This window comes from Pelodiscus sinensis, chromosome 2, assembly GCF_052426305.1.
Source record: "Pelodiscus sinensis isolate ZL-2025 chromosome 2, ASM5242630v1, whole genome shotgun sequence".
Classification (NCBI taxonomy): domain Eukaryota; kingdom Metazoa; phylum Chordata; order Testudines; family Trionychidae; genus Pelodiscus; species Pelodiscus sinensis.
The window spans coordinates 241,008,074-241,035,288 of record NC_143053.1 but is presented as its reverse complement, the minus strand read 5'-3'; the positions used below and the strand labels follow the sequence as shown (position 1 = coordinate 241,035,288).

The window sequence follows — 27,215 nt, the reverse complement described above, 5'->3', positions numbered from 1 at the left end:
GTAGTGAATTTTAATTTTGTATCAAATTATTTTTATTCTTTTTAGGTGTCACAGTCAGATAGCCAATCTGAAGATAAGAAACAGAAGGAAAAGAAACTGCAAAGAGACAGAGAAACTCAGGACATGGTTGATTACAAAGGATATGTACACAAGGATCAAGACAAGGACAGAGGAGAGGCAAAAGAAAGGAAAGGAGAACGAGAGAGATTTAAATCTAGTGAAAGAGACAGGGATAAGCTGAGAGAGAGAGAAAGGGGAAAAGATCACAGAGAACGAGAGAGAGAGAAATTTAAGGAGAAGATCCAAGAAAAAGATGCAGAGAAGGAAAAACACATCACAAGAAAAGATAAAGAGAAGGGGAGTGAGAAGGAAAAAGACAGAAAATATAGGAGGGATGATCAGAAACAAATGCTTAAACAGAATAACCTGAGAACACATGGAGAAAAGGATAAAGAACAACACAGAAGAAGAGAAAGCAAGGATCAGTTGGGTAAGGTGGAATGCTTTGCTGTACATGTTTTGAAGTATTTCACATTTTTTAGATGATAGAAATAGACTGAAACCAAATCTGTGTCTGAGCAGAGAGTGTAGTTGATGGGCAGTGGGTGCCTAGTTGCCATGTGTGCCTTTGAAAATCTTACTCAATAACCCAATCTTACTCTTTCATTTTCAAGGCTCTCAAGTTCTCAGCTGCCTCTTTTCCTTCCCAATGAGTTCCTGACTATAGTAGTTTTGAGTGAGTGATTAACAACACAGTGGGTGGCATATAAGTCCCTGTATGGATTGGGTAATCTTAATATAAGGTACCTAAATTCTGCATAAAATTGCACTGTAATTATTGATTCATAGTTCCTACCATTGTGCAAGATGGAATGTTGTCTTTTTCAAGGTTTTAGGCAAAACCCCAGATGCAACCAATCTTGGGGTGAAATTTAGGCTCAAGTTTATGTTGTTTTATTATTTGTTACCAATAAATCCAGCCTCCCAAAGGTGGTGGTTTGATTTTTATATTAGCATTACCTGTCCCATTGTGATGGTAGACATACACTCAGGTTGGCCTGGCATGGGGAGCAAAAACAGACCTGGCCATCATCCGCGAAGGACCTGCTGCTGCCATGGACATATCTCCGCTGCTCTACTCCCACCTTGTGCAATACACTCACATCCGCTGGAGTCCATCATCCAGGTGCTGGTAGGCTGGATCCTGACCAGCCTGCCAGACTCCCTGCACTACATAGACTCCATTCCACACTCAGCCCATGGGCTGCTAAATTATTCCTTGTTTGGAGCAGCATCTGGCTGCCATGTGGGACTGACTGTCACAGACACTGGGGCTGGGGTCAGGGGTCCCTGCACTGCTGGCAGAGCTCTTCCCCAGTGGGATCAGTCCAGGGGGCTGGGGCTCCTCTCCCGTGCTGTACAGGGGCCTGGGCAAACTTGAACCAGCATTGTGCTCAACTGCAGGGGAAGGTATGGTTGGGGGTCTGGGAGCTGCCGTGCACTGGGAGCTGCCTTGGCGAGGGGGGCAGAAAAAAGGAAGCTGGGAGGTGCTGTCTTCTCTGGGGAGGCAGAGAGGGGCTCCCACCGGGCAGGCCCAGGCTTGCTCTGCACACATCAGAGCTGAGGCAGCTCCACCTTCCCACCTTCTCCCCACCCCTACCAGTTGCTGCTTCACTTGCTGCAGCCAGAGCAAGCAGCTCCAGTGCAGGCTGCTTTTCCCTGCCAGCTCTAGCCCTAGAGAAGCTGGTAACTCACCTCTCTACCCTCACCTGATACCAGCTCTAGCCTTAAGTTCCTGGGGCAGAACTTAAACCCACAATCCTAGGTTCTCAAATCTCCCAGTGTATGCTCAAATGTTCTCTGTGACAGATGGCATGATGGACATCTCTCCTTTTATAATAGTACAGATCGGGGTGGGCAATAATTTTTGATGGGGAGCCACTCCAAGAATTTGGAAAGTGGTCAAGGGACGCACTCTTCCATAATATTAATGAAGGAGCTGCAAGGACTGGGACGGAGGTTAGGTGCAGAAGGGAGCTTGGGGTAAGGGAGGGAGTTTGGGTGAAGGAGGCAGTTGTAACCCTGGGGCACTGGAGTGGGGTGCAAGGGGTTGGATTGTGACCTAGGGCAAGGAATTGGAATACAGAAGGGGGTACAAAGGTTTGGGTTGTGAGCTAGGGCAGGAGGCGACTTATCTTATCTGGGGCAGGGGATTGGGGTGCCAGATCTGGGCGGGGATATGGATGCATGAGGGGGCAGAGGATTTGGATATGTGGAGTAGGGGAGCAGGAGCGGGGGGCAGAGGGTTGGGGAAGGAAGGGGCTGGGGTGCCAGAGGCAAGCTCTGGCCAGGAGACATACCAGCTGGCAGCCCATTCCCGCATCAGCATCCCTGCCTGCCCTGCTCCCACACAGGCTGCAGCCCTGTGCTCTGTAAATAAGTACGAGTCCCTTGTGCTTTGTGGCTACCTGTTATTGAAACAGGCAGCTCCCATTGTCCAGTTTCTGACCAGAAGCTGGCCAGTGGGATTGAGCTGGGGGTGGAAGCACTTCCTAAAGCTTTCCCCCCTCCCCTCTGGGCTCAGTTTTTAAAATGAAACTGCCCTGCAGCTGCATTTCTGAATGGCATGCAGGTGGGGCAAGGCAAGTGAGGAGCCTACCTGGGGCTCCCCACAGCATCTGCAGATTGGATCCAGTGGCTTTTTGGGCCAGATCCAGCCCATAGGCCATATTTTGCCCAGGCCTGCTATAGATATAGATGTATATATATTCATTTGAGAAATGGGTGACAACTCTGTCTACTTATATTAACACTGCTAGATTTAGGGTCCATGTTACTGAACTGTGGAATACATGACACATAGTAAACTGTAATGTGTCATGTATCACATTGGGGATTTTTAATAAAGAATAATGTAATAAAGAAAAATGTCTTTAGTAATTTTATGTATATATAATTTTTTTTAGAGCAAGCAAATGTAAGGGATGAAGTGAAAGAGAGAAGACATACAGAAAGAAAAGTAAAGGAGGGAAAAGTAAGGACATATTTCATAACAGCATAAGATAAGGTGAAATGTCATGAATAAATTGGATAAAATTCCAGTACCTGCATTATTCAAGAAATGCATTTATACTAGGCTTACATGTAAATAGTTAAAAAAAAAATCAAACTGTTTTTGAACATCATTCTTTAATTATACTTATTAAAAGGGAAATTCTTTTAACTTTCAACATGAAAACATTTAAATTTTATTTGCTTTTAACATTACTATTACTATTCTTTAAGGAGATATGTTGTTCTTGTTTAAACAGGTAGCTATTATTTATTTTTGTACATCATCTTCCAAACAACTTTTATTTATTAATGTATTTATTAATAATGTGTTTCTTTGGCATTATAAATATATATGGTGCTTTACAACAGATTATGTGCTCAAAAACAGAGAAAAATCTCTGCTTGAAGAATTCATACTGTAAGGCAGGACTACTTAACACATGGCCCGTGGGGCCGCATGCAGCCCACAGCCTGATTGTTTGAGGCCTCCAGTGCAGTTTGGGTTTACGTGGGGCTCAACACGCGGCCCACAGGTGGGAGCCAAAACAAAAAAGTAGTCAATATAATAGTCCTCTGTTGATATGCATTTTAGTAGTTAAATTCCTGGACTGTCATTCCTCATTAAAAGTGCTGTCATTTGGGTGGAAATCAGGTAAATATTGTATTTTATTAATATCAGCAGAACTGACTTAAGTGGAGCCTGTGTGTTGTGTAGTCTTGCCTTAATCTTTGTATTCATGCTCGTCAGTGTGAAAGAAGCTATTTGCATATATTTGCATATATATTTGCCTGGATATGCAACCACACTTAAGTTGCAGCCCTTGGCATATGCTGTGAGCATCATTGTGGCCCCCAGAGCTTCCAAAGTTGAGTAGCCCTCAAGGTGAGTTTACCATTACACTGAGATGCACATTTTCCCAGAGGAAGTAGTGAAAGCCCTGTTGCTAGTGTAAATAGAAACTTCAGTGGACACAACACATGATAATATATTGCGTGGAGAAATCCTGTACTGGCAGGGAGATGGGCAAGATGACCTAATAATCCTGACTTCTAGAATTATAGAGTTCTGTTACTTTTAATGTTTTAATTAAAAATCTATCTCTGACTTCTTTGTATTATTTTTCCTTGTCCAGAAAAGTGAGCGCAAAAATAGTGTTGGTGAGTTTTTAACCATGAAAGATGAAGGAAGTGGACATAGACACAAGTCACATAGAGATCAAGAACTGAATAAAGACAGAGAGAGAAGTCAGAGGGATAAAAGAGAACATCAACATTTAGTTAGGGCAGGAAAGGAGAGACCTTCAAAACAAAGAAGCCATGAATTGTTTGTAAAGGATGGGGAAGAAAAATGTGTGTCAAGGAGACCTAAAGAAGGATTTTCTACTGAAGACAGAGAAAGACAAAAGAGAGAGAATAATGAAAAAAGACAGAGGGAAGAAAATGAAAGAAAGAAAAGAGATCTTAAGGTTAGTTTTTGTAAAATTTAAAAGTTGCAGTTAACGTGTTTGGATATCATCTTATTTCATCTATTACCCAGTCCATCTTGAAAATGTTTTGTTAAAACAGAAAGGCTACGTCTACACTGGCCCCTTCTTCAGAAGAGGCATGCTAATTTCTAACTTTGGAATAGGGAAATCCGCAGGGGATTTAAATATCCCCTGCGGGATTTAAATAAACATGGCCGCCGCTTTTTTTCCGGCTTGGGGAAAAGCCGGAAAAGAGCGTCCAGACTGGCGCGATCCTCCGGAATAAAGCCCTTTTCCGGAGGATCTCTTATTCCTACTTGTCTGCTTCTGGCTCCTTTCAAGTAGGAATAAGAGATCCTCCGGAAAAGGGCTTTATTCCGGAGGATCGCGCCAGTCTGGACGCTCTTTTCTGGCTTTTCCCCAAGCCGGAAAAAAAGTGGCGGCCATGTTTATTTAAATCCTGCGGGGGATATTTAAATCCCCTGCGGATTTCCCTATTCCAAAGTTAGAAATTAGCATGCCTCTTCCGAAGAAGGGGCCAGTCTAGACGTAGCCAAAGAGTGACTCAGAAGTTAGATATTGAAGACTTCTCTGTCATTCGACGGTCAGGGCTCCCTATATCTGTCCCTTAAGACCGGCTGAAGTTCTTTTAAATTGTGCCTGGTTCTGTTACAGCAACTGAAGGAGTCAGGTTAAAACTTAAACAGTTACAGGTTTATTAAAGAAGCTTATAAATCATATGGTTACAATGGCTATTGCTCTATTTCTTAACTACTAGCAAAATATAGATCTTAAAAATGGTTACAAAGAAGATAAAGATAGAAAAATAGAAATAATGGTACCAAGTAACAGCTTACTCTTTCTATGTGTACACTTAAGACAGAGGACCACATCCAGGTACAATTTTTACCCCCTTCTGTGCCTCTCGACTCCAGCGTGTTAGGCCAGGGCCGGTCCCTCAATTCCTAGGAAAGACGAAAATACGCGGTGGGCGTCCCCATAGAACCTCGGGAGGTCAAACACCTAACCCGACCAGCAGGTAGAGGGTAGAATGACACTCAAAGTGAGTGTGTGCTGGGCCCATCTTTTATACTCATGGAGTCATGTATTTCTCTTTCTTATCTGTCATGCCAAATGGGGCTGGTCTGTCTTTTGTGAGACCAGTTCTTACAAGGGAGTTGTGAACTTAATTTACACTTGTAAGAGAGATAACTAAATTGGAATTACTGGGGATTCTTTTCTCAGTGGGAAATTCCTCTTCCAGGGACTGTGTGTGTGTTCGAATCAACATAGGTGCCAGCCGGTGGCAGTCTCGCATATCCTGATCTCTCCTCATATCTATGTTTCAGCTTCTCAGGATCAGATGAGCCAGCATAGACTATGCTGATTTTACTGCTCCTTCTCTGCCCTGTATGCTTCAGAGAGGCAAATAAGATGGATGTGATGGAGGCGGGCTGTCTGGCCACATTCACTCAAGGGGCAAAACATTTTAATATTTCCTGTAATGTATAGATGCACACCTGCACTGTAAGGGCACGTCTACACAGCAGAACTAAAGCTGAAATAAGCTATGCAACTTGAGCTATGTCAGTTGCGTAGCATAAGTTGAAAGTGCTTATTTTGGCTTTTGGCGCTGTCTACAGGGAGTCAGAGAAAGAGCTCTCTTCCTCCAACTTTCTTTACTCCTCGTAAAATGAGGGTTACAGGAGTGGGAGTAAGAAGTCCTCCAGCTTAACATTATTTCAACATTATATCGAAAAAACTGCTTGCTGTGTAGACGTGGACTATGTTATTTCAGAATAACCAGTTATTCCGAAATAATGCTGCTGTGTAGACATAGTCTAAAAGTCTTCACAAATGCAGTTATTTCATTGTGACCCTACATTTCTTGTTTAAAAACTGAAGGGGAATTTAAGTTACATAGCGGTCCAGTAAAACAAATGGTATGGATTTCCAAAAGAGCCTAAGAGTTAAGTGCCCAACTCTCATATAAGTTCAGTAGTTGTTGAGCAATGAGCACCTAAACTCTCGTGGCTTCTTTGTAAATTTCACCTGTTATTAATTTATGAGATATTTGTTGCCCTCAGAGTTGTGATTGTCTTATGGTACTACAGACAAGGGTTGGGGATGTGACATAGTGGGGATTGTGTTCGCTGTGCACACTTTGTTATGTTGTATGTGATTCCTACTGTCCTGTGCTGTTCTGCTGTAACTATGTGTGTCCGTGCACCTCAGTTTCCAGGGGCACTGCACTGGTGTCCAGCTGGGGATGGGACTGTTGGGGAAGGCTAGCCCATCTGACTCTCACTGTGGGGAAGGCTAGTCCATCTTAGCACATACACAATAGCTCAGGCTCTCTTGTAACCTGTGTTGGGGGGAGCAACCAGGTGATACCTTGCCTGGAAATCTGAAAAAAGAAGGGGGTGGAGCTGCCTAATCCCAGGTTGGGGGATGAGTTCCTGTGTATGTGGGTTTTTCTCGGCTGGTGAAGGATTCAGGGAGAGGACATAAGGAGCTGGCACTGGGTCCCCCTTTCCCAAAGTTGGATTGTATTGTCTGCTTCTGGTTCCTGTGTTAACAAAAAGTCTGTGCTATGCTGTGTCCCTGTCAGTCAATACACCTGTTCTGCTTTCTGGCTGAGAGTCATATCTGACTGCAGATGGAGGTACAGGGCAGTGACTCTCCCACACTGGGTACGTCTAGACTACATGGCTCCGTCGACAGAGCCATGTAAAGTAGTTTACTCAGCATAGTCAAAGAAGCAGGGATTTAAATAATCCCTGCTTCATTAAAATAAAAATGGCTGCTGCGCTGTGCCTACAATCAGCTGATCCGGCACAGCGCAGCAGTCTAGACGCGGCGTGGTTGACAAGGGAAGCCTTTGTCGACCGCTCCGGTATGCCTTGTGAAATGAGGTTTACTGGAATGGTCGACAGAGGCTTCCCTTGTCAACCGCACCGCATCTAGACTGCTGCGCTGTGCCGGATCAGCTGGTCATTGGCACAGCACGGCAGCCATTTTTATTTTAATGAAGCAGGGATTATTTAAATCCCTGCTTCTTTGACTATGCCAAGTAAACTACTTTACGTGGCTCCGTCGACGGAGCCATGTAGTCTAGCCGTACCCTCTGTGACGGGGAACCCCGCTCTCCTGCGGTCTGCCCAGGAGCTGGGGGAGTTTCTGTCCCAGATGGTGCCCCTGGAATGGGGTAAGTGGGGTACTGGTGTCGAGTGCTGAATCCAAGGGTTATGAGAATACAGCCCATTTTTCCTAACCTTCAGCCCCTTTCACTACTATGGTTCTAACATTTCCCTTGTGTTTCTAGTGTAGTATGTGCTACTGCTGCAGTTTTAATAGAAATGCAAGCTTAATGTTGCAGTTTTCTTTGATTTTGGCATGCTGCCAACATTTTTCTGCATGAGTAAAAGGAAATGGCAGTTTTTAATCTGATTTAAATTTCATGGGTCAAAAATCATTTCTGTAATACAAGGGGATTCTTCCTGGCGAATGTCAAAGGCCTGTTGAAAATAATGGAAGTTTAGGAACTTCTCATTAAATAATTTGGAAAACTCCTTTGTAATGGAAAATGAACATGGCGTTACCATAGAAATTTGCTACCAACTTCCCCTATAATTCCACATCTTCATAAGTGACATAACTCAGGTGACTATCAGATTTTTCAGAATTTTGTCTAGACTTGGGAATTTGCTGAAATACATATTCCAGAATATATAAGCCCTTCTGTGGACACTCTGGGCTATCACAAGTGTAAAAAGGCCTTACTTGGAATACTTACTTGGAAGAGCTCTGATTTCAGTGATGTGGATAATCTCACCATCAATGTAGATTGCAGCTTTTTCACGCAGTCCTGTTTTGTGCGGTTCTTGTCCATGTTCTTCCATGAATCCTCCATAAAGAATCCACTCAACATGTTGGAGGCCTTCCTCTTTTCTTTTTGTGTCCTGTGGATACCAGTGGAGTATACACACTGTCCATCTGTTGTGTCTCAGTCTCATTACGTGGCTAGCCCATCTCCTTTTCCAATCATATATAACTTGGATGATATCGTTGACACACCTTCTTGCATGCAGATCATCTATAGTAACATGCTGTAGCCTACTTATACCAACCATGCGTCTTTCCATTGCTGTTTGGGTGGTTTGCAGCTTTAATTCTTCTGTAAGTGTGTTTTAGGTTTTGCAAATTAGGGATAAGCAAAGGTTTATTGGATAGTCAACACACTAGTTGACTGGTTGCTCTTCCCCCACCCCCCGCTGTCTCTATCAGAAAGAGGCAGCAAGGAGGGGGGAAGAGAACGGGGTGTTTCAAAGTGGCAGCACCATGTGGAGCCTGGGGTCAGACCCTGGGCTCTACGCAGTACTGCTGCTTTTAAACACCCTCTTCTCTTCCCCCCTCCTTGGGGTACTCCCCCACTGACCCCAAGCTCCATGTGGTGCTACCGCTTTGAAATGTCGAATGGAGTCTGACACTGGGCTCCCCACGGCAGCACCGCATGGAGCCTGGGCTCAGCAGGGGACTCCCCCATTAACCCTGGGCTCCATGCGGCGCTGCCTCTTTGAAACGCCACAGGGAGCACGGGGTCAGCGGGGAACTGCTTCAGTCCCCCACTAGCTCTGTGCTCCCCAAAGTACTTTCACCTTTGACATGTAGCAACAGCCCGAGGGCTGTTGCTACACTTCAAAGGTAGAGGCACCCTTATAGACTAATCGAATAGTCAATGCAAATAGTCGATGCAAATTGAATCTACTATTTGATTAACCAATTCTAAATTTAACATCCCTATTGCAAATATATAGAATTACTGGAAGGATACTGGTGTTAAAGAGATGGGCTTTTGCGGTGGTGGAAAGTTTGGGATCACCAAAAACACTGCACAGACTCCCAAAAGCAATCTAACCTGACCTTCTCCTTCTGCTCAACTCTGGGCCCAGCTCATGGTCCATCTGCAGTGCTTGTCCAAGATATACATATTGAGCCTCTAACCTGACGGACTGTCCATCCAGCTGCATGACGTACTCTGGACAATATGGGTATGACTACATTGCATTCCTCTTTTGAGAGAAAAAACCCTTCCTTCGAAATAACCCTTACTCCGTTATTTCAAAGGAAGGGTTTTTCTCGAAATAACCCTGCATGGACCACGTTTGTTTTCCTGAAATATGGTATTTCGGAAAAGCAGTGGTCCACGATGCAAGTGAAGCACGGGAAATTCAAATCCATGCTTCATTTGCAGTTTTCCTTGTCTGCATTTGCATTCCTCTCTCTTGGAAGAGGAATACAATGTAGACATACCCTATGTGTTTTTATCAACTTTGTCTTCCATTGTGATTGATCAGGAAAATCTCCTTCACATTCTTACTGATGTCATTGAGGAGGGTTTGCAATGTTTCAGGTTTTGATACAATTAGGATGCTGTCATTTGTGAAAAGGAGCATCTGAAGAACTTTCCCATCAGTGAGAAATCCATCTTTCACTTGGATCTTTCGCAGGACCTTTTCCAGGACACTGGCAAACAACTCTGGCGAACAAACATCTCTCTGCTGGATTTTAACAAACAAATCCAGCTCCCCTGACTTTTCCTTCTACTGCTTCCAGAAGTATTTGTGATACATCCTTCCATTTTGCGACGACTTCCTTATTTCTTCTGGTTTCAGTTATGGCAAGAATGTCAATGCAAATATGATGCAGTTCTTCCATCAATATGTTGACCTGCTCATTGCTTGAGAGGGATTGCACATTTAGTGTGCCAACATATAAATTAATACAAATGGATGGTCTCAGTATTGCAAGACTCTTGGCATCCTCTGCCTCCATATCCGCCACTCCACTACCATCAGCATTACTGCGGAAGTGAGGAGGAACTGCACAGAACTGAAGGTCATGCCATATTATTATTATGTTTGTAGTTGCTGTGGCAAAATTGTTGCCTGGTAGCCAACTTTCTGGTGGCGAACCTCTTTGTACTTTGCTAGACTTGTCCTTGAATGGTGGGCACAGAGTCCACCACCAGGACCGTACTCAAAACCTTTCCAACTTGGTAGAACCTGCCAGAGCTTACACTGTGCTGGCATATCCTTCGAGAGCCCTGAGTCACCTCCATGCCACAATGAGGCAACAGAATAGGATTTTGTGGAGGGTTAAAAAAAAAAGCCTTATTGTATAGAAATGATACATCCTACCTCTGGCAGGTGCAGCATGGGAAGCAAAGATAATGGCAGAGCCTGTGTTAGAGGGACCCTACTAGTCAGGATAACATTTCTCAAAAAGAACCAGAGGCACATGCAGTGGGTGCTTTGCTGCTTCTCTGAACAAGAGCACTGCAAGCTTCCATCAAGTATGTACTGATGTAAGCTACGTATGTGCTAGCCCACAGCCTGAATAACTCAGCGAGATTCCCCTCAGGTTCTTGGGAGCATTGTGCAGTGATCTAATCCTGCTGGTTGCACAAATGGAAGATGTACAAAATAGGGATGTTAGCATGTAGTTGTTTACACAATTAATCAGCCTGGTTTTATCAGTTAGACTACACGCACCTCCGCCCCCAATGCCTCTGTATGGAGAGGAGATAAGCTGGTGACTGTGGGAAGCCAGCTTTTAAGATGGGTCCCCATGAGCACTGGGTCCTGCAGAGCTGTCTGCTCCTCCCCCACGCTGCTGCCTCTTTATCAGAGGCAGCAGGGGGTGGGGCGGGTGGGAGCCATGCTCATAGGGAGCCAGATTTTAAGCTGGAAAAAAATCCAGCGGTTACACATTTACACAAATACACATTAATTAACATCCCTAGTTCACAGACCTCTTTGTGCACAACATAGTATAGTGCAAGATGTTGCCTTAAGGATTACTTGCAAATGTTCAGCATTTTCAAGGCAAGTTCACAGTGTACACATTCAGAATTTCTTTAATTGATGTTTCAGCTACCTATTTTCCATGCTTAACATATAATCATAGGATTGGAAGGAACTTTGAGAGGTCATCAAGTCCGGTCCACTGCGCTCAATGCAGGACCAAACACCATATATACCAGTGGTTTTCAAACTTTTTTTTCCGCATGACTCAGTCAAAGAAGATTATAATTTGACTTGAGTGTGGGCTCCAGAGTGGAGCTGAGGATGTGGAGCTGAGGACTTTGGTGTGTAGGAGTGGGCTTCAGCTTTGGGGGTGTCAGGGTTGGGGCAGGAGGAGCTTAGCTTGAGCAGCTCTCGGTCAGTGATGCAGCGGGCGTGCTAAGGCAGACTTCCTACCTGTCCTGGCACTGCAGGTGAGGCTGTGTCCCAGAAGCAGGCAGCAGCATGTTCCTAGCCAATGGGGGTGCTAAACTAGTGTTCCGGGCAGGGACAGTGTGCGGAGTCCTGTGCGCTCTTCCTCCCTCACCCACCTATGAGTCAGGCCTGTTGCCAGTCACTTCTGGGGTGCAGCACAGTATGCAGTGCCAGAACAGGCAGGTAGCCTGCCTTAGCACTGCCACTGATCACCTGATCACCCTGCAGCAATGAGATCCAGGGCCTAACATTTCATGCCTCAGTACTGGATCACGACCCATAGTTTAAAAATCACTGATCTGACCATCCCTGACAGGTGTTTGACTAACCTGCTCTTAAAAATCTCCAATGATGGAGATTCAGCAACCTCTTAAGGCAATTTATTTGTCTTTATTTGTCAGTGCTTAACCATCCAAGTTTTTCCTAATGTCCAAATTAAACTTCTCTTGCTACAAGTTTGAGCCTCTTGTTTCTTGTCTTATCATCAGTGGTTACAGAGAATAATTTTTCTTCCTCCTCCTTGTAATTCCCTTAGATACTTGAAAGCTGTTATTATGACCCCCTCAGTCTTCTCTTTTCTAGACTAAACAAGCTCTGTTCTTTCAATAATTACTTTCTATTTGGTAGGCCTCCTTCTGACTTCACTGGACATGCAGAGCTTCCTACAACTAATGGAGCATAAAAATGGATAGCACATGATGACCCATGATTTGTTAATGGAATATAACTGCTTCTCAGCAAAATCTTATATTGCTTCTAATACTTTATTACAAGTTCATATACCTCATTTCTGACAGTGTTGTTAATGGTTGAACTAGGGATGTTAAATATCGGTTAATTGAATAGTCGAGTAACCTCATGAATTCTTATCAGTTAGTCGATTATTCTATAGTCCCCGGAAGTGGGGCTGGCAGCCAGTGCGCTCCGGCCCCACTCCTGAGAAGTCCCCTGCCACTCTGCGCAGGGTGATAGGCAGGAGCTGGTCTGTAAGGAGAGCCAGTTTAAAAACCAGCTCCCTTATGGACTGCTGCCTGTCACCCTGTGCTGCTGTCCCAGGGAGTGGGAAGGGAAATGCTTATCTGATAATCGGTTAATTGATTATGCTATTACATCCCTAGTTGAACCTTTAGGACCTAACCAGTGCTGAACCAGAGAATTTGCCGAACCATGGGAAGTCAGTATTATCTAGCAGCATTACCAATACTGCCACTGTTTACTAGGCTCTTAGAAGACATTTTGGGGTAAATTAGAACTAAATAACAGCACAGAAAAGTGGTGTCTGTAAATTTGGCCGCACCCATAATAAGTGCACATCCAGCTAACCACAGTTATGCTGGACCACGAATATTGCTGGACCAGAGAGTGCCAGGCTAGAGAAGGTTCAACTTATGCTATGAATTATGCTGGTCTTTCATTTTTTCACAGAACAGTGAGCACAATAAACAAGGGAAGAGCTTAAGAGAAGAAGAAACCAGTCATCAGTATGAAAGGTACACTCATATATTTAATGTTATTATATACTGTATAATATGTGTTGTATGTATGAAAGTCATAAAGAAAAGGTACAGCTCACATTGTTGTGCGCATTCTTGTCACTTAATAATAAATATGTTTTGACTACATATAATTTATGACTTTTATCATAATCTTGTGGGAGGCATTTTGTACATTCAAATTATTACAAAACCTACATATTATTCTCTAAAAAAGGTGATTTAATAAAAAGTGTATTCAGGCTCTTCTTCCAGTTGTATTATTTTGATTTTTGGTTCATAGCAGTGAGCTGCAGATTTGCAAAATATAGGGTAATTTTATTCTTGTCCTTCTGAGACAATCCAGGAACCTTCAGAGCCAGACATCTATTTGTCTGTTATCTGACAATTTATCACATAGTCATGTAGGTACTTGAGAAGGTCCAGTTAAACTGTGGGGCATACCTTTTATTGTTTCTTTGAATTTGAATTGTAGATATCCATCTTAGCTGCAAGTATGAGGTGGTAAAATTATTAATTAGATAGCAATCTCTGGGCATACAGATTTCCAAGGAAAAGGGTCTAGATTTATCCTGACAAGGAGGGGCAAAAGAGTGAGATGCATAAATTATTTCATCTAGTGATCATGGAGTTAGTACAGCCATACTAAAGGTAGAAAATAATTCTCCTTTATTCTTTAGTCAGTGATTCAGCTGTGTCAGATACCAATATAGCCTTCTGGATTATAACTTTACACATACTGTCAGGCAGAATTCTGCTTGCTGGGTTTTAGCTTAGCTCTTTAGGGCAAATCTACACAGCAGTCTACTGAGCAATATTCAGTAAAGGTACAGGATTGGTTCTTTCCCCTTAACTTTTTCTATAAGTGCCACTCAAGGATAACAATAGAACGTGTCAGGCAGTGTATGTGGGCAGTGTTTGTGCAATTCTTTGCTGATTAATCACTTAGCTCTTAGACTGTTGCCTCATATCATCACCTGCAAAAAGAAACAAAGAATACAATGGGAGTTAGGTTTTGTCCTTGAAGTATTTACATTTATTGGAATGCTTCAACACTTTTTAATATAAAACAATTGTTTTCCCCAACACAGTATTTTTCTCTGACTTAATGCAGATTCCAAGTGATATTCCGTTTATTTCTAGGAGTGCAACAGATAAAAGAAAGAGCAATGAAGCAGAAAAGAAAGCGGACACAAGACAAAGGGTAAAACTGTTTGGGAATATTAATATGCAGGGATTTTGTTAGAATTGGAAATATTATGTAGAATGAACTATATGTAATTAAACTAAATATTATCGCAACATAATGATGTGATTAAAATAGATATGGTAATTTGTATTTATATTAAAGATTTTGTAAATAACGTTGGTGTTTCAGGACAAAGTATAGGAACATTGGTTTAATCTTTACCAGTGTGTCCCTCTTATGGAGGGAGATAGGTGCCTATATGTAGGCTGCAGGGAGGTCTCTATCGCTGCCAGTGACATGCAACCAGGAATTTCTGTCCTGAAGTTTGTTGGCTCAGTCTCCTAAGGTTCCACTTTCAATTCCACCGTCTTTTTGAGGAGGAGAAGGGATTTGAATAGGATCTTCCCACCTCTTAGTATAGTGGTCTAACAGTTGAGCTGTTGGACGGTCTGATGTGATATGCCCTCAATTTCTCCTGTTGAAGCTACTTCACAGTAATAAATAATTAAAGAATAAGTGGAGGAGGGGTCTGCCACAGCCCAAGTGGTTGCCCTAATCATCAGGCTACAGAATTATTCTTCCCCACTCTGATCTGGTAAGCCCACAAGCAAAAATTTCAGTGCCAAATAAACTTTTACCCTCAGAATTTAGGCAACTGCAGATTTTATACATTGCAGTGGGGCCTAAAATGGAAACTTACATGCCTGTTCCCCAGGCCTAACTGCCTACTCTGGAATCTAGGTTCCTAAGTGGCTTTGGGAACCTATCCTTACTCAACATTCTTTTCTAATCTTATACATTTGAGGAAAAAAGTCCCCCAAAAGGTGAGAGAAATTTCTAATGATGCATCCCATGAAAAACCTATCTACGTATTTACAATATAAAAATTCAATATTTCCTCTAAGTCTGGAAAATATGGCCTGGGGGCCAAATCAGGCCTGCCAAGCCACTGGATCCAGCCCGCAGAGCATCCTGCTGGGACCTTCAGGAACTCAGCTGCCATAGTTAAAGTGTGGTCCCTGTGTTTCTCTGCTTTGCAGGGTGGGGGGTAAGCTTCGTGTGATCTCTCTGCCCCTAGCCAATCCTCTGATCCTATTGGCTGGAAACATTCGGCCAATAAGAACTGACCTTAGCCAATCTATCAGCTCCTATTGGTTGGAAACAGCCAGCCAACCAGAGCTGAGAGATTAGCCTGGGAGACGGGGCAGCAGAAGCCTCTTCCCCCATCAGGAGTTGAGAGGCATGTGGAGGTAACAGCCTGCATTTTCAAGTGGTCTGGGGCTGCAGCAGGCAGGGAGCCCAGCCTGCCTTGGGGATGCTGCAGGCTGGGAGATGCTAAGGTAAGCACCTCCCAAACAGAGCCTGCCTCTGGTACCCCAGCCCCTCCCTCACCTCAACTCCTTCCCTCAGGTCACCATCCAAACCCTCTGCACCCTCCTTCCCCAAGGAACTACATAATTTTTGCAAGTGGGTTTTAATAGAATATTAAATGCAAACCTCTATTAATGCAACATTAAGATTACACTGTTACTGATTTTTAATAGTCAGGTTATAAAACATTGAAGAAAGTGAAGGTTTCTTCATGAATGTAAACTTTGTCACCTGACACTTATGTAGTATTTTGTGAGATATACTTGACAAAAATAGAAATAGAACATGCTACGTATGTACAATGTGGACAAGCTGTAGGTACTTTGTCTTTGACCATTGGGTCTGATCAAACTGTGCTTCATGCAGGATCTCTGCTTTCCTCCAATATTGGCACCACCTGATGCCTAATTTGATTCCAGATTACTTTAGGGTACGGCTACCCTGCAGGGCTTAACTCGAAATAAGCTATGCAAATTGAGCTACACCAGTTGTGTATCTTATTTTGAAATAGCCTATTTCAAAATGGGAAGCGTCTACACAGCACTTATTTTGAAATAGAGCACTCTTCCTCCGACTTCCCTTATTCCTTGTACAATGAGGGTTACAGGAATCGGAGTATTGACAGTATTTTAACACTATTTTGAAATAACTGCCTGCTGTGTAGATGTGGACTAAGTTATTTCTGAACAGCCCTAGTTATTTTGAAATAGTGTTGCAGTGTAGATGTACCCTTAGTGTGACCTCAGGGTTGCTTTAAGCCATAACAGTAATAAAGATAAACAGGTAATAAAGCCCAAGGGACCATGTAGGGTTCCTGCTTCTGATGTACTTAAAAACATTTTATTACCTTTTGAGTTTTTGGGTAGCTGTTCTTCAAATTCCTTTTTGGCTTTTCTTATTATGTTTATACTTAATTTGGTAGTGTTTATGCTCCTTTCTATTTACTTCCGTAGGATTTGACTTCCACTTTTTAAAAGATGCCTTTTTATCTCTCACTGCTTCTTTACATGGTTGTTAAGCCACGGTGGCTCTTTTTTAGTTCTTTTACTGTGATGGGAGAGCGCTCTGCTGTTAGCTTAGTCTTCACCAGAAATGCTACAACTGCATTAGTGAAGTTGTGGCACTGTAGCGCTTCTAATGTACACTAGCCGTTACTCTGAGCATCTTGTGTGTGAGGTAGGTAATTTATAGCGGCTTTTAGATGGGTACAGCATACTTTCCTTCATTTTCCAAGCCAGTACAATTGGCTAGTGTGAGTGTATTACTACTGCTATTTGCTTACAGGATAAGCAACTGGAATGCAGCCCCCTGCTGCACTCTGATATCAGACCTAAGAGTCATATAGTTCTAACAAAGCTGTGTTTGGCATGGGGTTGAAGTGTAACTTCCCCCTCACTGCTGTGGATGGCTGTATTAGGTTTCTCAAGGACAACCTTTCATTGAAGATCACAAGCATGATATAATGCACAGTGTTCAACATTATTAATATTAATATATTTATAATCAGATCTTTCAGTTTCACTTTTTTTGTCTGATTATTTTTATACTTTTAATCTTTAGCAAAATCCAGGTGATCATGTGTCAACAGGGAAACCTATGCAGAGGCAAAAAAGCGAGGAAGAACTTGTAAGGACAATTGATATTTTTTATTTTCTCTTGATTTCTTGAGAGCATGGAAGTATCAAATAACTTTCCTTGTGAGTTAAATTCCATTGGTTTTTTTTCCATACAATTCTGAATAGTATTTTTATGAAGGTAATTAGTATGCAATTATCAAAAAACTGGCACACACTCTCGAATTGTGGCAGACAGATGATTTGAACAGTTATTGAGAGATCTGGTTTTTTAATGCACTGAAAATAGCCACCCAGTAGTTTGTAGGCTATTCATGTGAATTGTCAACAGTGCTGTTGTTGTATTGTAGATTTTTTCATAAATGGCAGTTACAGACCAGTAAGTCTAATGTAAGTACCGGGCAAATTAGTTGAAACTGTAGTAAAGAATAAAATTGTCAGGCACATGGATGAATATAATTTGTTGGGGGAAGGTCAATATAGTTTCTGTAAAGGAAAATCATGCCTTTCTAATCTGCTAGAGTTCTTTGAGGGGGTTAACAAATTTGTGGACAAGGGGGATCCAGTGGTATAGTATACTTACATTTCCAGAAAGCCTTTGACAAGGTTTTGGTTTGCCTACTAATCCATGTCTGTTTTTCTTAGTTCAAATTTTTAGTTGGTTTGCTTTATGACCCATCAGATTAGAACCCAGTTATAATTAATGCAGCTGTTCAAATAATTTAATTTCACATTAATTACAGCAACAGGAATAATTTCTAGCTCTTTGAGAAATAAATTAGTTTTACTTTGTTGTTATACCAATATGAAAGCTACAGTAACCTATTGTGGGGGTTTGTTGAAAATATATATAACCAGCACATTTAATCTCTCCCAAGAAATCTTAAGAAAAGGTGTTATTCTAAAAATATGATTCAGTTGGCTACTTCTTGTGCTCTTAAATTGTTGTTGCATATCCATCTTCACAACCTGTTACAATGTATGTCTGTAATTGCATTTATGAACTGAATTTATAGTACATTAGATTTACACATTTATTTTTTAATTTTATTAGAGAAAAAAACAAGCTTTAAAGCTAGGTCGCTATTTATTTCACTGGCAAATAAAAAGAGCAATGTATTGTGTAGTTATATAATGGCTTAATTTACTCAACTGTTATGTTTTCTCTTCTAGGAAATCATTGATAACTATTTGACAAATTATGAAGATGATTTTGAAGTATGTATAAATTTTTTTTGCCATAATTCAGAAGTGGTAACTTGCGTTTCTTGTAGCAACAAATATAGCACCGTTTGTGTTTTATGCTTTTACTTTTTGGGTAACATTGTGGCCCTTTCAGACTTCTTACAAGGCTTTTATCTTAATCAGAAAACATCATGTAACTGAATGGTTTTACATATATATAAACAGGAGTGCAAGAGAGGTAGGCCAGGAAAGCAACTTCGACTTTTCCATTAGTAGCCTTCAAAAGATTATCATTTTGTCTTACTAGATTTCAAGTTTTTGAACACTCTTTTGAGTAAAAATCTTGAATTTTGGCCTACTCGCTTGTGGGCTGCTAACAGTAGGAAAACTTCAAATCTGATATGTGTGTCTGACATGTCAGTAGGTCACCAAAAGGTGCTCAGGCTAGCAATTTACAAAAATTATGTTAATTTCTTTTATTGGACTTGCAGTTTGGTTAGAAGAATATAATGAGGTTACCAGATCTATTTACCAGAATTTAGCCAAGTAGACTGGTTACAGTAAAAAAGTGTGCCTTAAGCTGTGTCTGCATTACATGATAAGGTTGAATTTATTAACGTCAATTTCTTACGCCCTGATTTGGTAAAGTCAAAGGTCCATGTCCCCACTGTACACAAAAATTCAGTGTAGTTCAAAGTAGTGCGTCCCCAGTAGGGAGACTGCCATCGCCTTTGAAAGCGATGCACTCTGGGTAGCTACCCACAGTTCCTGTGCCACATTGCATTCTAGGTTATGCTCCTGGTGCACACTGACATTAAAATTGTACAGTGGATGGTTCAGGATTCATGTCATCAGTGTCCCATAATGTGCTCATCTATTCCTTCCCAACTTGCTTGCGATCAATGAGAAACAATTTTTTCATGCCCATTTTGGCCCTGGTTACCTGCACAGATGCCATAGCAGCGTGAGCATGGAAATGCCAATAGTGATCCTTGGTGATCTAGCCTACCCTTTGCTCCCATGGGTCATGAAGCCATAAACGGGCAGCCTGGACAGCAGTAAGGAGCAGTTCAGCTACAGGATGAGCAAATGCAGAATGGAGGTGAAATGTGCTTCTGGACATTAAAAGGGAAGGTTTAATTGTCTGCTGACTAGGTTAGATTTCAGCAAATGCAACATTTTCTTTATGATGGCAGCCTGCTGTGTGCTTCATCATATCTGTGAGAGCAGGAGGGAAATTTATCTGGCAGGGTGGGGGGTCTGAGGCAGAGTGCCTAGTTATAGATTTTGAGCAGCCAGACACCAGAGCAACAAGGAGACCACAGCACGGGGTAGTGCAAATCAGAGAGGCTTTGAAAGAAAGTTTTATGAATGGCCAATTTTGAGAGTCATGCGTGTGGCACCCAATGAGTGTGCCCCTGCATTCAGTGTGTTTGCTTGTAATCCTTCACCACTCCTGCAATACAAGCAATAAAGAGACGGTTATTTAGAGATCATGCGTTTTTATTTAGCAAACACAGCAGGAACAGGAAAGGAATCCATGGTAGGACCTTTATAAGTGGGAAATCAGAAATGTGAGAAGGACAGCCTTTTGCTTCACAATGCCCTGGAGGTTGAGAGTGAGGCTGCCCTTGATTTCTCTCCACCACCATGTCTTAGGGCCCCTAAGGGAGGAGGGAAAGTCATTCTGCAAGTGGGGGAAGGAGAGGGGCAGAAAGCCTGTCCAAGTATGCATCTTGGAAAGCCACCATGCAGTCCATCGCAGACGTTAGGAATCACAAAACTGTCTCATGGTGCTTCACTTGTAGTTCCCTGTGTGTTCTCCTGATGCTCTGCTCTCCTTTCCTGGTGCTTGGAGCTCCTCTGTTAGTGTATTCCTCTACTCAGTTACACACTCCCTGTTCAAGTGGGAAGATTCATTTGCTCCTTGAACATGTCTTCCCTTGTCCTATTTTGCCTTTGTATTTGTGTAAAGCGGACAGCTGGTAGAGCCGAGGGAGTATGCAGCAAGCTCTCTGCTGTTCCTGCTGTAATGAAAAGTTACAAGGGCATTCATTACAGGAGATACGTTCTGGAACCTAAAACCTAATGGCTGTGTCTAGACTGGCCAGTTTTTCCGGAAAATCAGCCGCTTTTCCGGAAAAACTTGCCAGCTGTCTACACTGGCCGCTTGAATTTCCGCAAAAGCACTGACTTCCTTCTGTAAGAAATCAGTGCTTCTTGCGGAAATACTATTCTGCTCCCGTTCGGGCAAAAGTTCCTTTTGCGCAAAGCTTTTGCGCAAAAGGGCCAGTGTAGACAGCTGAGATTTGTTTTCCGCAAAAAAGCCCTGATCGTGAAAATGCCGATCGGGGCTTTTTTGCGGAAAAGCGTGTCTAGATTGGCACAGACGCTTTTCCGCAAAAAGTGCTTTTGCGGAAAAGCATCCGTGCCAATCTAGACGCTCTTTTCCGAAAATGCTTTTAACGGAAAACTTTTCTGTTAAAAGCATTTCCGGAAAATCATGCCAATCTAGATGCAGCCAATCTGTTAACATACAGTGAAGATCTCTTTAAAGACAATGGGGATGTGTTCTGTGCAAGGCCAAAGTTATGTTTTAAAGCAGCCACTGTACAGCAGGTATCAAGGGAATATCTGGACTCACGTTTTGGTGGCAGGCATGATAAGGGACCTGCCAGGGCACTGGCTCTAGTCACGCCAGCGGAGCAGAGTAACAGCTAATGTGGCACACCTCTTGTCTGGTACAACCTACTTGCAGGAAGAATCCTACTTTTCCTCTTCCCATAGGAGCTTCCGCGCAGGAGGAGAGATGGGGTCTGTTCATGCTGGCAGAACAGTATTTTGACACAGGCACCAGTAATATGATTTAAATTATTTAATTTCATTTGTGTTTGATATTTAGTAAAAATAATGTTATTTTAAAGGATTATGAAGATGATTTTGATGATGATGAAGAAGATAATGATAATGAGGACAGAGACTCAGAAGAAAAACTGAGAGAGATCCCTATTTCCAAAAAATCAGAAATAGAAGAAATTCAAAGAGCAATTAATGCAGAAAATGAGAGGATTAATATCATGCCACCAAAGAAAATGCAAAAAGAACATGAAAAGGAGCCAAAAATGGGTATGTTATTGGGCTCAATCTTTTAAGTTTTGTTATTAAATGCATAGCAGCTTTTGTTCGAACAGAATATGTCAGCTTGCTCAAAAGATCTCCATTAAAGGCAAAAAGCTAGTGTTCTGAATGAATCATTTAGCTTTGTGGCTAAGCAGCGTAACTTTCAAATAGCTGAATAAAACTTCAGAAATTTTACTAATGATTTCCAGTGTGAAGTATTAAGATATACAGGCCGAGATTTAATAGCCCTGTATCCTGATTTGTAGGGCTGTTAGAGCTGCAGATCGTGTTTCAACTCCCTATGATGTGCCATCCCAGTCTTTCAAAGATCTTAACAATGACCTCCAACAGGAAGAGAGAAGTCAGGCCCTGTTATTTTTATGTTAAAAACAAGAAAGAAAAAACAAAAACATAAAAGACCACATACACATTTTTTATTTTTGGTTTATAATTCTTTAAAGTATATTTTTGCTGTGAAAAATGAATATGTAAAATGACAATCTCTTCCTCTATAGGTCTGTTTAGTTCATTGACTTTGTTCAGTATGAGGCCCTGATCCAACCATGCAGGTCACAAACTCTGGACTGGGGTCTATAAAAAATGCTTTTACCTACTTTTTACTCATCTTAGTACTTTGGGGGGTCACTATAGCTATGGAAGAGTGACTGAGAGTCTCTGTGGATCATGTAACATCAACTGATTTTTTCACTAAAGTCTGATTACAGACTCTTAGTCAGGACTCAACTTGACTTTCAGATTCCAGGTTGAATTAGTACAGATTGGCTCTCCCTGGTCCAGCACCCTTGGGACCTGACTGGTCCCGGATGAGAGATTTTGCCAGACCAGGGGAGGTCATTTCAGGCCCCCTGCTGATGGCTCCCCCCCTGCTACCCATCACCATGCTTCCTGCTCCCGCCCCCCCGCTTTCCAGCCCAGCTGAGTCATGGGCTGGCTTCTAGCACCCACAGCCCAGCTGAGCCACGCACCAGCTCCAGCAGCCCAGCTGAGCTGCATACAGGCTTCCGCCTCCCTCACAGCCCAGACGAGCTGCACGATGGCGCCTGTCCCCCCCCGACAGCCCAATTAAGCCACATGCCAGCGCCTGACCCCTCTTTTCAGCCCAACTGAGCCACACGCCGGCTTCCAGCTCCCCCTTCACAGCCCAAATGAACTGCGCGCTGGCTCCTGGAACATCCGTGCTCACACCATAGAATCATAGCACACTAGAACTGGAAGGGACCTTGAGAGGTCATCGAGTCCAGTCCCCTGCCCTCATGGCAGTACTCAGTACCCTCTAGACCATTCCTGATAGATGTCTATCTGCTCTTAAATATATCCAGATATGGAGATTCCACAACCTCCCTAGGCAACTTATTCCAGTGTTTAACCACCCTGACAGGAAGTTTTTCCTAATGTTCAACCTAAACCTCCCTTGCTGCATTGCTTCTTGTCCTATCCTCAGAAGCCAAGGAGAACAATTTTTCTCCCTCCTCCTTATGACACCCTTTTAGATACCTGAAAACTGCTATCATGTCCCCTCTCAGTCTTCTCCTTTGCAAACTAACAAGCTCAGTTCTTTCAGTCTTCCCTCGTAGGTCATGTTCTCTAGACCTTTAATCATTCTTGTTGCTTTTCTCTGGGCCTTCTCCAATTTCTCCACATCTTTCTTGAAATGTGGTGCCCAGAACTGGACACAATACTCCAATTGAGGCCTACTCAACACAGAGTAGAGCAGAAGAATGACTTTTCATGTCTTGCTCAGAACACTCCTGTTAATGAATCCCAGAATCATGTTTGTTTTTTTGCAACAGCATCACACTGTTGACTCATATTTAGCTTTGTGGTCCACTATGATCCCTAGATCCCTATCTGCAGTACTCCTTCCTAGACAGTCGTTTCCCATTCTGTATGTGTGAAACTGATTGTTCCTTCCTAAGTGGAGTACTTTGCATTTGTCCTTATTAAACGTCATCTTGTTTACCCTCAGACCATTTCTCCAGTTTGTCCAGATCATTTTGAACTATGACCCTGACCTCCAAAGCACTTGCAACTCTTCCCAGCTTGGTATCATCTGCAAACTTAATAAGCATACTCTCTATGCCAATATCTAAATTGTTGATGAAGATATTGAACAGAATTGGTCCCAAAACAGACCCCTGCAGACCTCCACTTGTTAGGCCTTCCAGCAGGATTGTGAACTGTGAATAACTACTCTCTGAGAATGATTATACTGCCAATTATGCATCCACCTTACAGTAGCCCCATCTAAGTCGTAGACCATGGACGTTGCTGGACCAGAGAGTCCTGGATTTTAGAACTGAAATCTGTAGTAATTTGACAGTTAGAAAAATCAACTTCTTACTTGTAATCTGAGTAGATTTCATCTAGTTATTTAAAGGCAATAAACATGAAAATAAGGATTTAAATTTTTAGTACAGATGCAGGTTTTGTGAGAGCCTTTTATATAAGAGTTAGTATGTTGCAATGCAGATTTCCTATATTCCTTGCAGAAGCTCCCAATTTCTGCTTTAATTTCCACTGTACATTTGAATAGATCAGATCTGAAAGTCCCATTATAATACCTAGAGTCCTCTGTGTATTCTGACAAATCATTTTGATTTAACATGGTAAACTACAAGCCAGTGTAGTAGTGATGCTTAGCACTGCTGTAGCGTCTTACATTTCAAAAGCACTTTACAGACATTATCTAACAGATCTTTACAATCTTTTTCTAAGCTAGCTTAAATATTGTTGATTCTGATAGGGAATTAGACATAGATGTCAATTGACTTTTCAGAGCCTGCAAAGTGAGTCTCTGGCAGCACTGGAACCAGAATTTATGCGTTCATGGCATCAGCACTTTAGTTGGTTCATTGAATAGATTGGCTTTCAGGTAGCAGCTTTGGGTATGTCAACACAGCCAAACCGCTATTTCAGAATAACAACCGTTGTTTCAAAATAACTTTACTAGCGTCTACACAGCCAAATCTCTATTTCGAAATTAATTCAAAGTAGCGGAGAGCTTATTTTGAATTTGGTAAACCTCGTTCCACGAGGAATAATGCCAAATTCGAAATAGGTATTTTGAAATAAGTGCTGTGTAGACACTTATTTTGAAATAGGGGCCCTCTAGTCTCCCCAGGTTGCACTGGTGACCATTCCAGCCTCAACCAAGAACTTTCCTCTCCCTCCCCTCCCCCTTCCCCGAGCCCTTAAAGGGGTTGACTCTGGCCACAGTACCCGTGCCAGCTCCAAGCCTGCCAGCCCAGAGCCAGCAGTCACTGCCCCTTACCCAGTGGCCCCAAAACATGAGCCAGCAAGCCCATCTCCGCTCCCCAGGAGCAGTCTTCCAGCTCCCAGGAGCCTGCCAGGGCCTGGAGAAGGCGGGCACCTTCCTGGTCCAGGGTGAAGATCATGGACCTTATTCAGGTTTGGGGGAGATGCCCCCAACGTCCATGATCTCCACACTAGATGGAGGAATGGGGCCATCTATGGCAGGATAGCTGCTAGCCTGGCCACCAAAGGCCACATGTGAACCCAGGAGCAGGTTTGCATGAAAATCAAGTAGGTCCAGCGAGACCCCCAACCCTGAGCCCGGAGCTTCCCCTTGCTTCCCCCTTCCAACTCCTTCCTCCCAGGTTTCCCCCTCCCTCTCCCACCTTCTCTCTTTCCCTCTCCCGCCTCCTTTCCCTAGTCTCACCAGAGTTTCATCCCCTCCGCCCCCAGTTTTGTTAAATAAAGAGAATTTGTGTTCATGAAAATACATGTATTTTATTTGACATCAGGAAGGGGGGTTAGGGAGAGGTAAGTGGAAGGACATGAGGGAGGAATGAGGTACAAGCCCCCAGTGGGGTAGACCAGGGAGGCTCTTAGTGCTCTTTAGGATGGAAGCTCTCCTGCAGGGCCTCCTGGATACTGACAGCCCCCTGATGGACCTCCCGGATGGCAGCCTGCAGAAAGTGCAGCCAGGCTCGCAGCAATGCGTCCACGAGAAGCACAAGAGTGCCCAGGGGCAGCTTCGGGTCCATGTTGTGGAGCACTGTGGTATCCCAAGTGAGGGCAACCAGAGCCCGCAGAGACAACATGCTTTACTGTCCCTCATCGAGGTAGGCAAGCAAGCAGGGAAAGCTGAGAACCGGCTGTCCGGGGGGCGGGGTCCTTTAAGCACAGGCCTCAGATAGCGTCAGGCAGCAGACACACAAAGTAACTCCTGACCTGATGCCCTGCCGGACCTGGTTCCAGCCAGCCTTAAATGTGATTCAGCATCCACTCAATGTGGACGCGCTATTTCGAAATAGCAAAAAGCTATTACGAAATGCATTTTGTGTGTAGACACATTATTTCGAAATAAGCTATTTCGAAATAACTGTTTTGAAATAATGCTGTAGTGGAGACATACCCTTTCAGTTTATGGCTTATGTCTCCAAAGGGCTACATTGTCTCCTCTCCTGTAGTGATTCCCCTTTAGCTGTAGAGGCCAATCTGTTATGGGAGGTGTAGTTTACACCACCTTGTGTCAGCTTGCATGAACAGAGCTATCTTATAAGCAAACTTGTCACTGATCCTTGAACTCTTAATGTACAAGGGTGGGGAGGACAGTTTTAGGAGAGAAGAAACATTTTTTGCACTGAAGGTGATTATTGAAATAAAAATCTGAGTAGTGATGGATCAGTAGTAAAGGGAGAAAAAAAGATTAGTTGCTTTATAATTTATAAAGTTATGATACTCACTGCACCAGTCCCTTGCCTGCAAATATATCATTACCTGCCTGGTTAATCTTTAGCAGCTGCACATTATAACACATTTGCTGATTGCTATACCTTTTGTTAGATGACATTTTAATGTTTTATTTATTTCGCTCCTAAAATTTTGTAATATTATACAGAAAGGCAAGACTCTCCTGCCAGAGGCTCTCTCTGTAGAATGTTCATGGATTTTGAAGCAGCAAACCAGCGGCAAACTAACCGAAATATGGCCAGTATACAGAAGTAAGCAGCATTAAAAATTCACTGCATGTAGTTGTTTAGTCATCTCACCATTTAAAATACAAATTATTTTCATAATGTTTGAAATTCTCCTAGTAATATTTTATATATTATATGATATGATAATTTCCCTAGATTTGCAGTCAGGTCTTGAATTTCATGTATGATCTTTATGCTCATGTCACAATAAACTTGATTCTTAATATTACCATTCCTTGGATGAGTATCTACACTGATAAACGTTTTAATATCAATGGGCATTGATATGGAACCCCATGTGCTCGGAGGGTTGAATAGATTGCTAGGTCTGTAGTAGGTTAGCGTGTAATGCCTAGGGCAAAGGTGGACAAATACCAGCCTGCGGGCTAGATCTGGTTCCTCAGGGTTAGCCCTTGGCAGGCCGCTGCTATATTTATTGGTGCTTCCACAGATATGGGTGTCGCAGCTTCTGTTGCAGATTGCCGTTTCCAGCCAATGGGAGCTGTGGGCAATGTTCCC

At 42.8% G+C, this 27,215-nt stretch overlaps 1 protein-coding gene across 5 annotated transcripts in view; it reads left to right on the top strand.

Annotated features, from left to right (window-relative positions):
* DYNC2I1 (dynein 2 intermediate chain 1) overlaps positions 1–27,215 on the top strand; it is a 100,656-nt gene that overhangs the window by 21,082 nt on the left and 52,359 nt on the right. For 2 of the 5 annotated variants that reach the window (XR_012902113.2, XM_075922732.2), the window contains exons 3-11: positions 46–490; positions 2,967–3,034; positions 4,188–4,520; positions 13,226–13,290; positions 14,437–14,497; positions 17,414–17,479; positions 18,601–18,645; positions 21,537–21,738; positions 26,618–26,720. Coding sequence is in view for 4 of the 5 variants with exons in the window: in XM_075922732.2 (XP_075778847.2) it covers positions 46–490; positions 2,967–3,034; positions 4,188–4,520; positions 13,226–13,290; positions 14,437–14,497; positions 17,414–17,479; positions 18,601–18,645; positions 21,537–21,738; positions 26,618–26,720 (1,388 nt within the window). In the remaining variant the exon portion in view is untranslated. Of the gene's footprint in view, positions 1–45; positions 491–2,966; positions 3,068–4,187; positions 4,521–13,225; positions 13,291–14,436; positions 14,498–17,413; positions 17,480–18,600; positions 18,646–21,536; positions 21,739–26,617; positions 26,721–27,215 lie in introns of those variants that run through there. The other 3 variants (XM_075922734.2, XM_075922733.2, XM_006111907.5) reach the window with 3 other exon arrangements.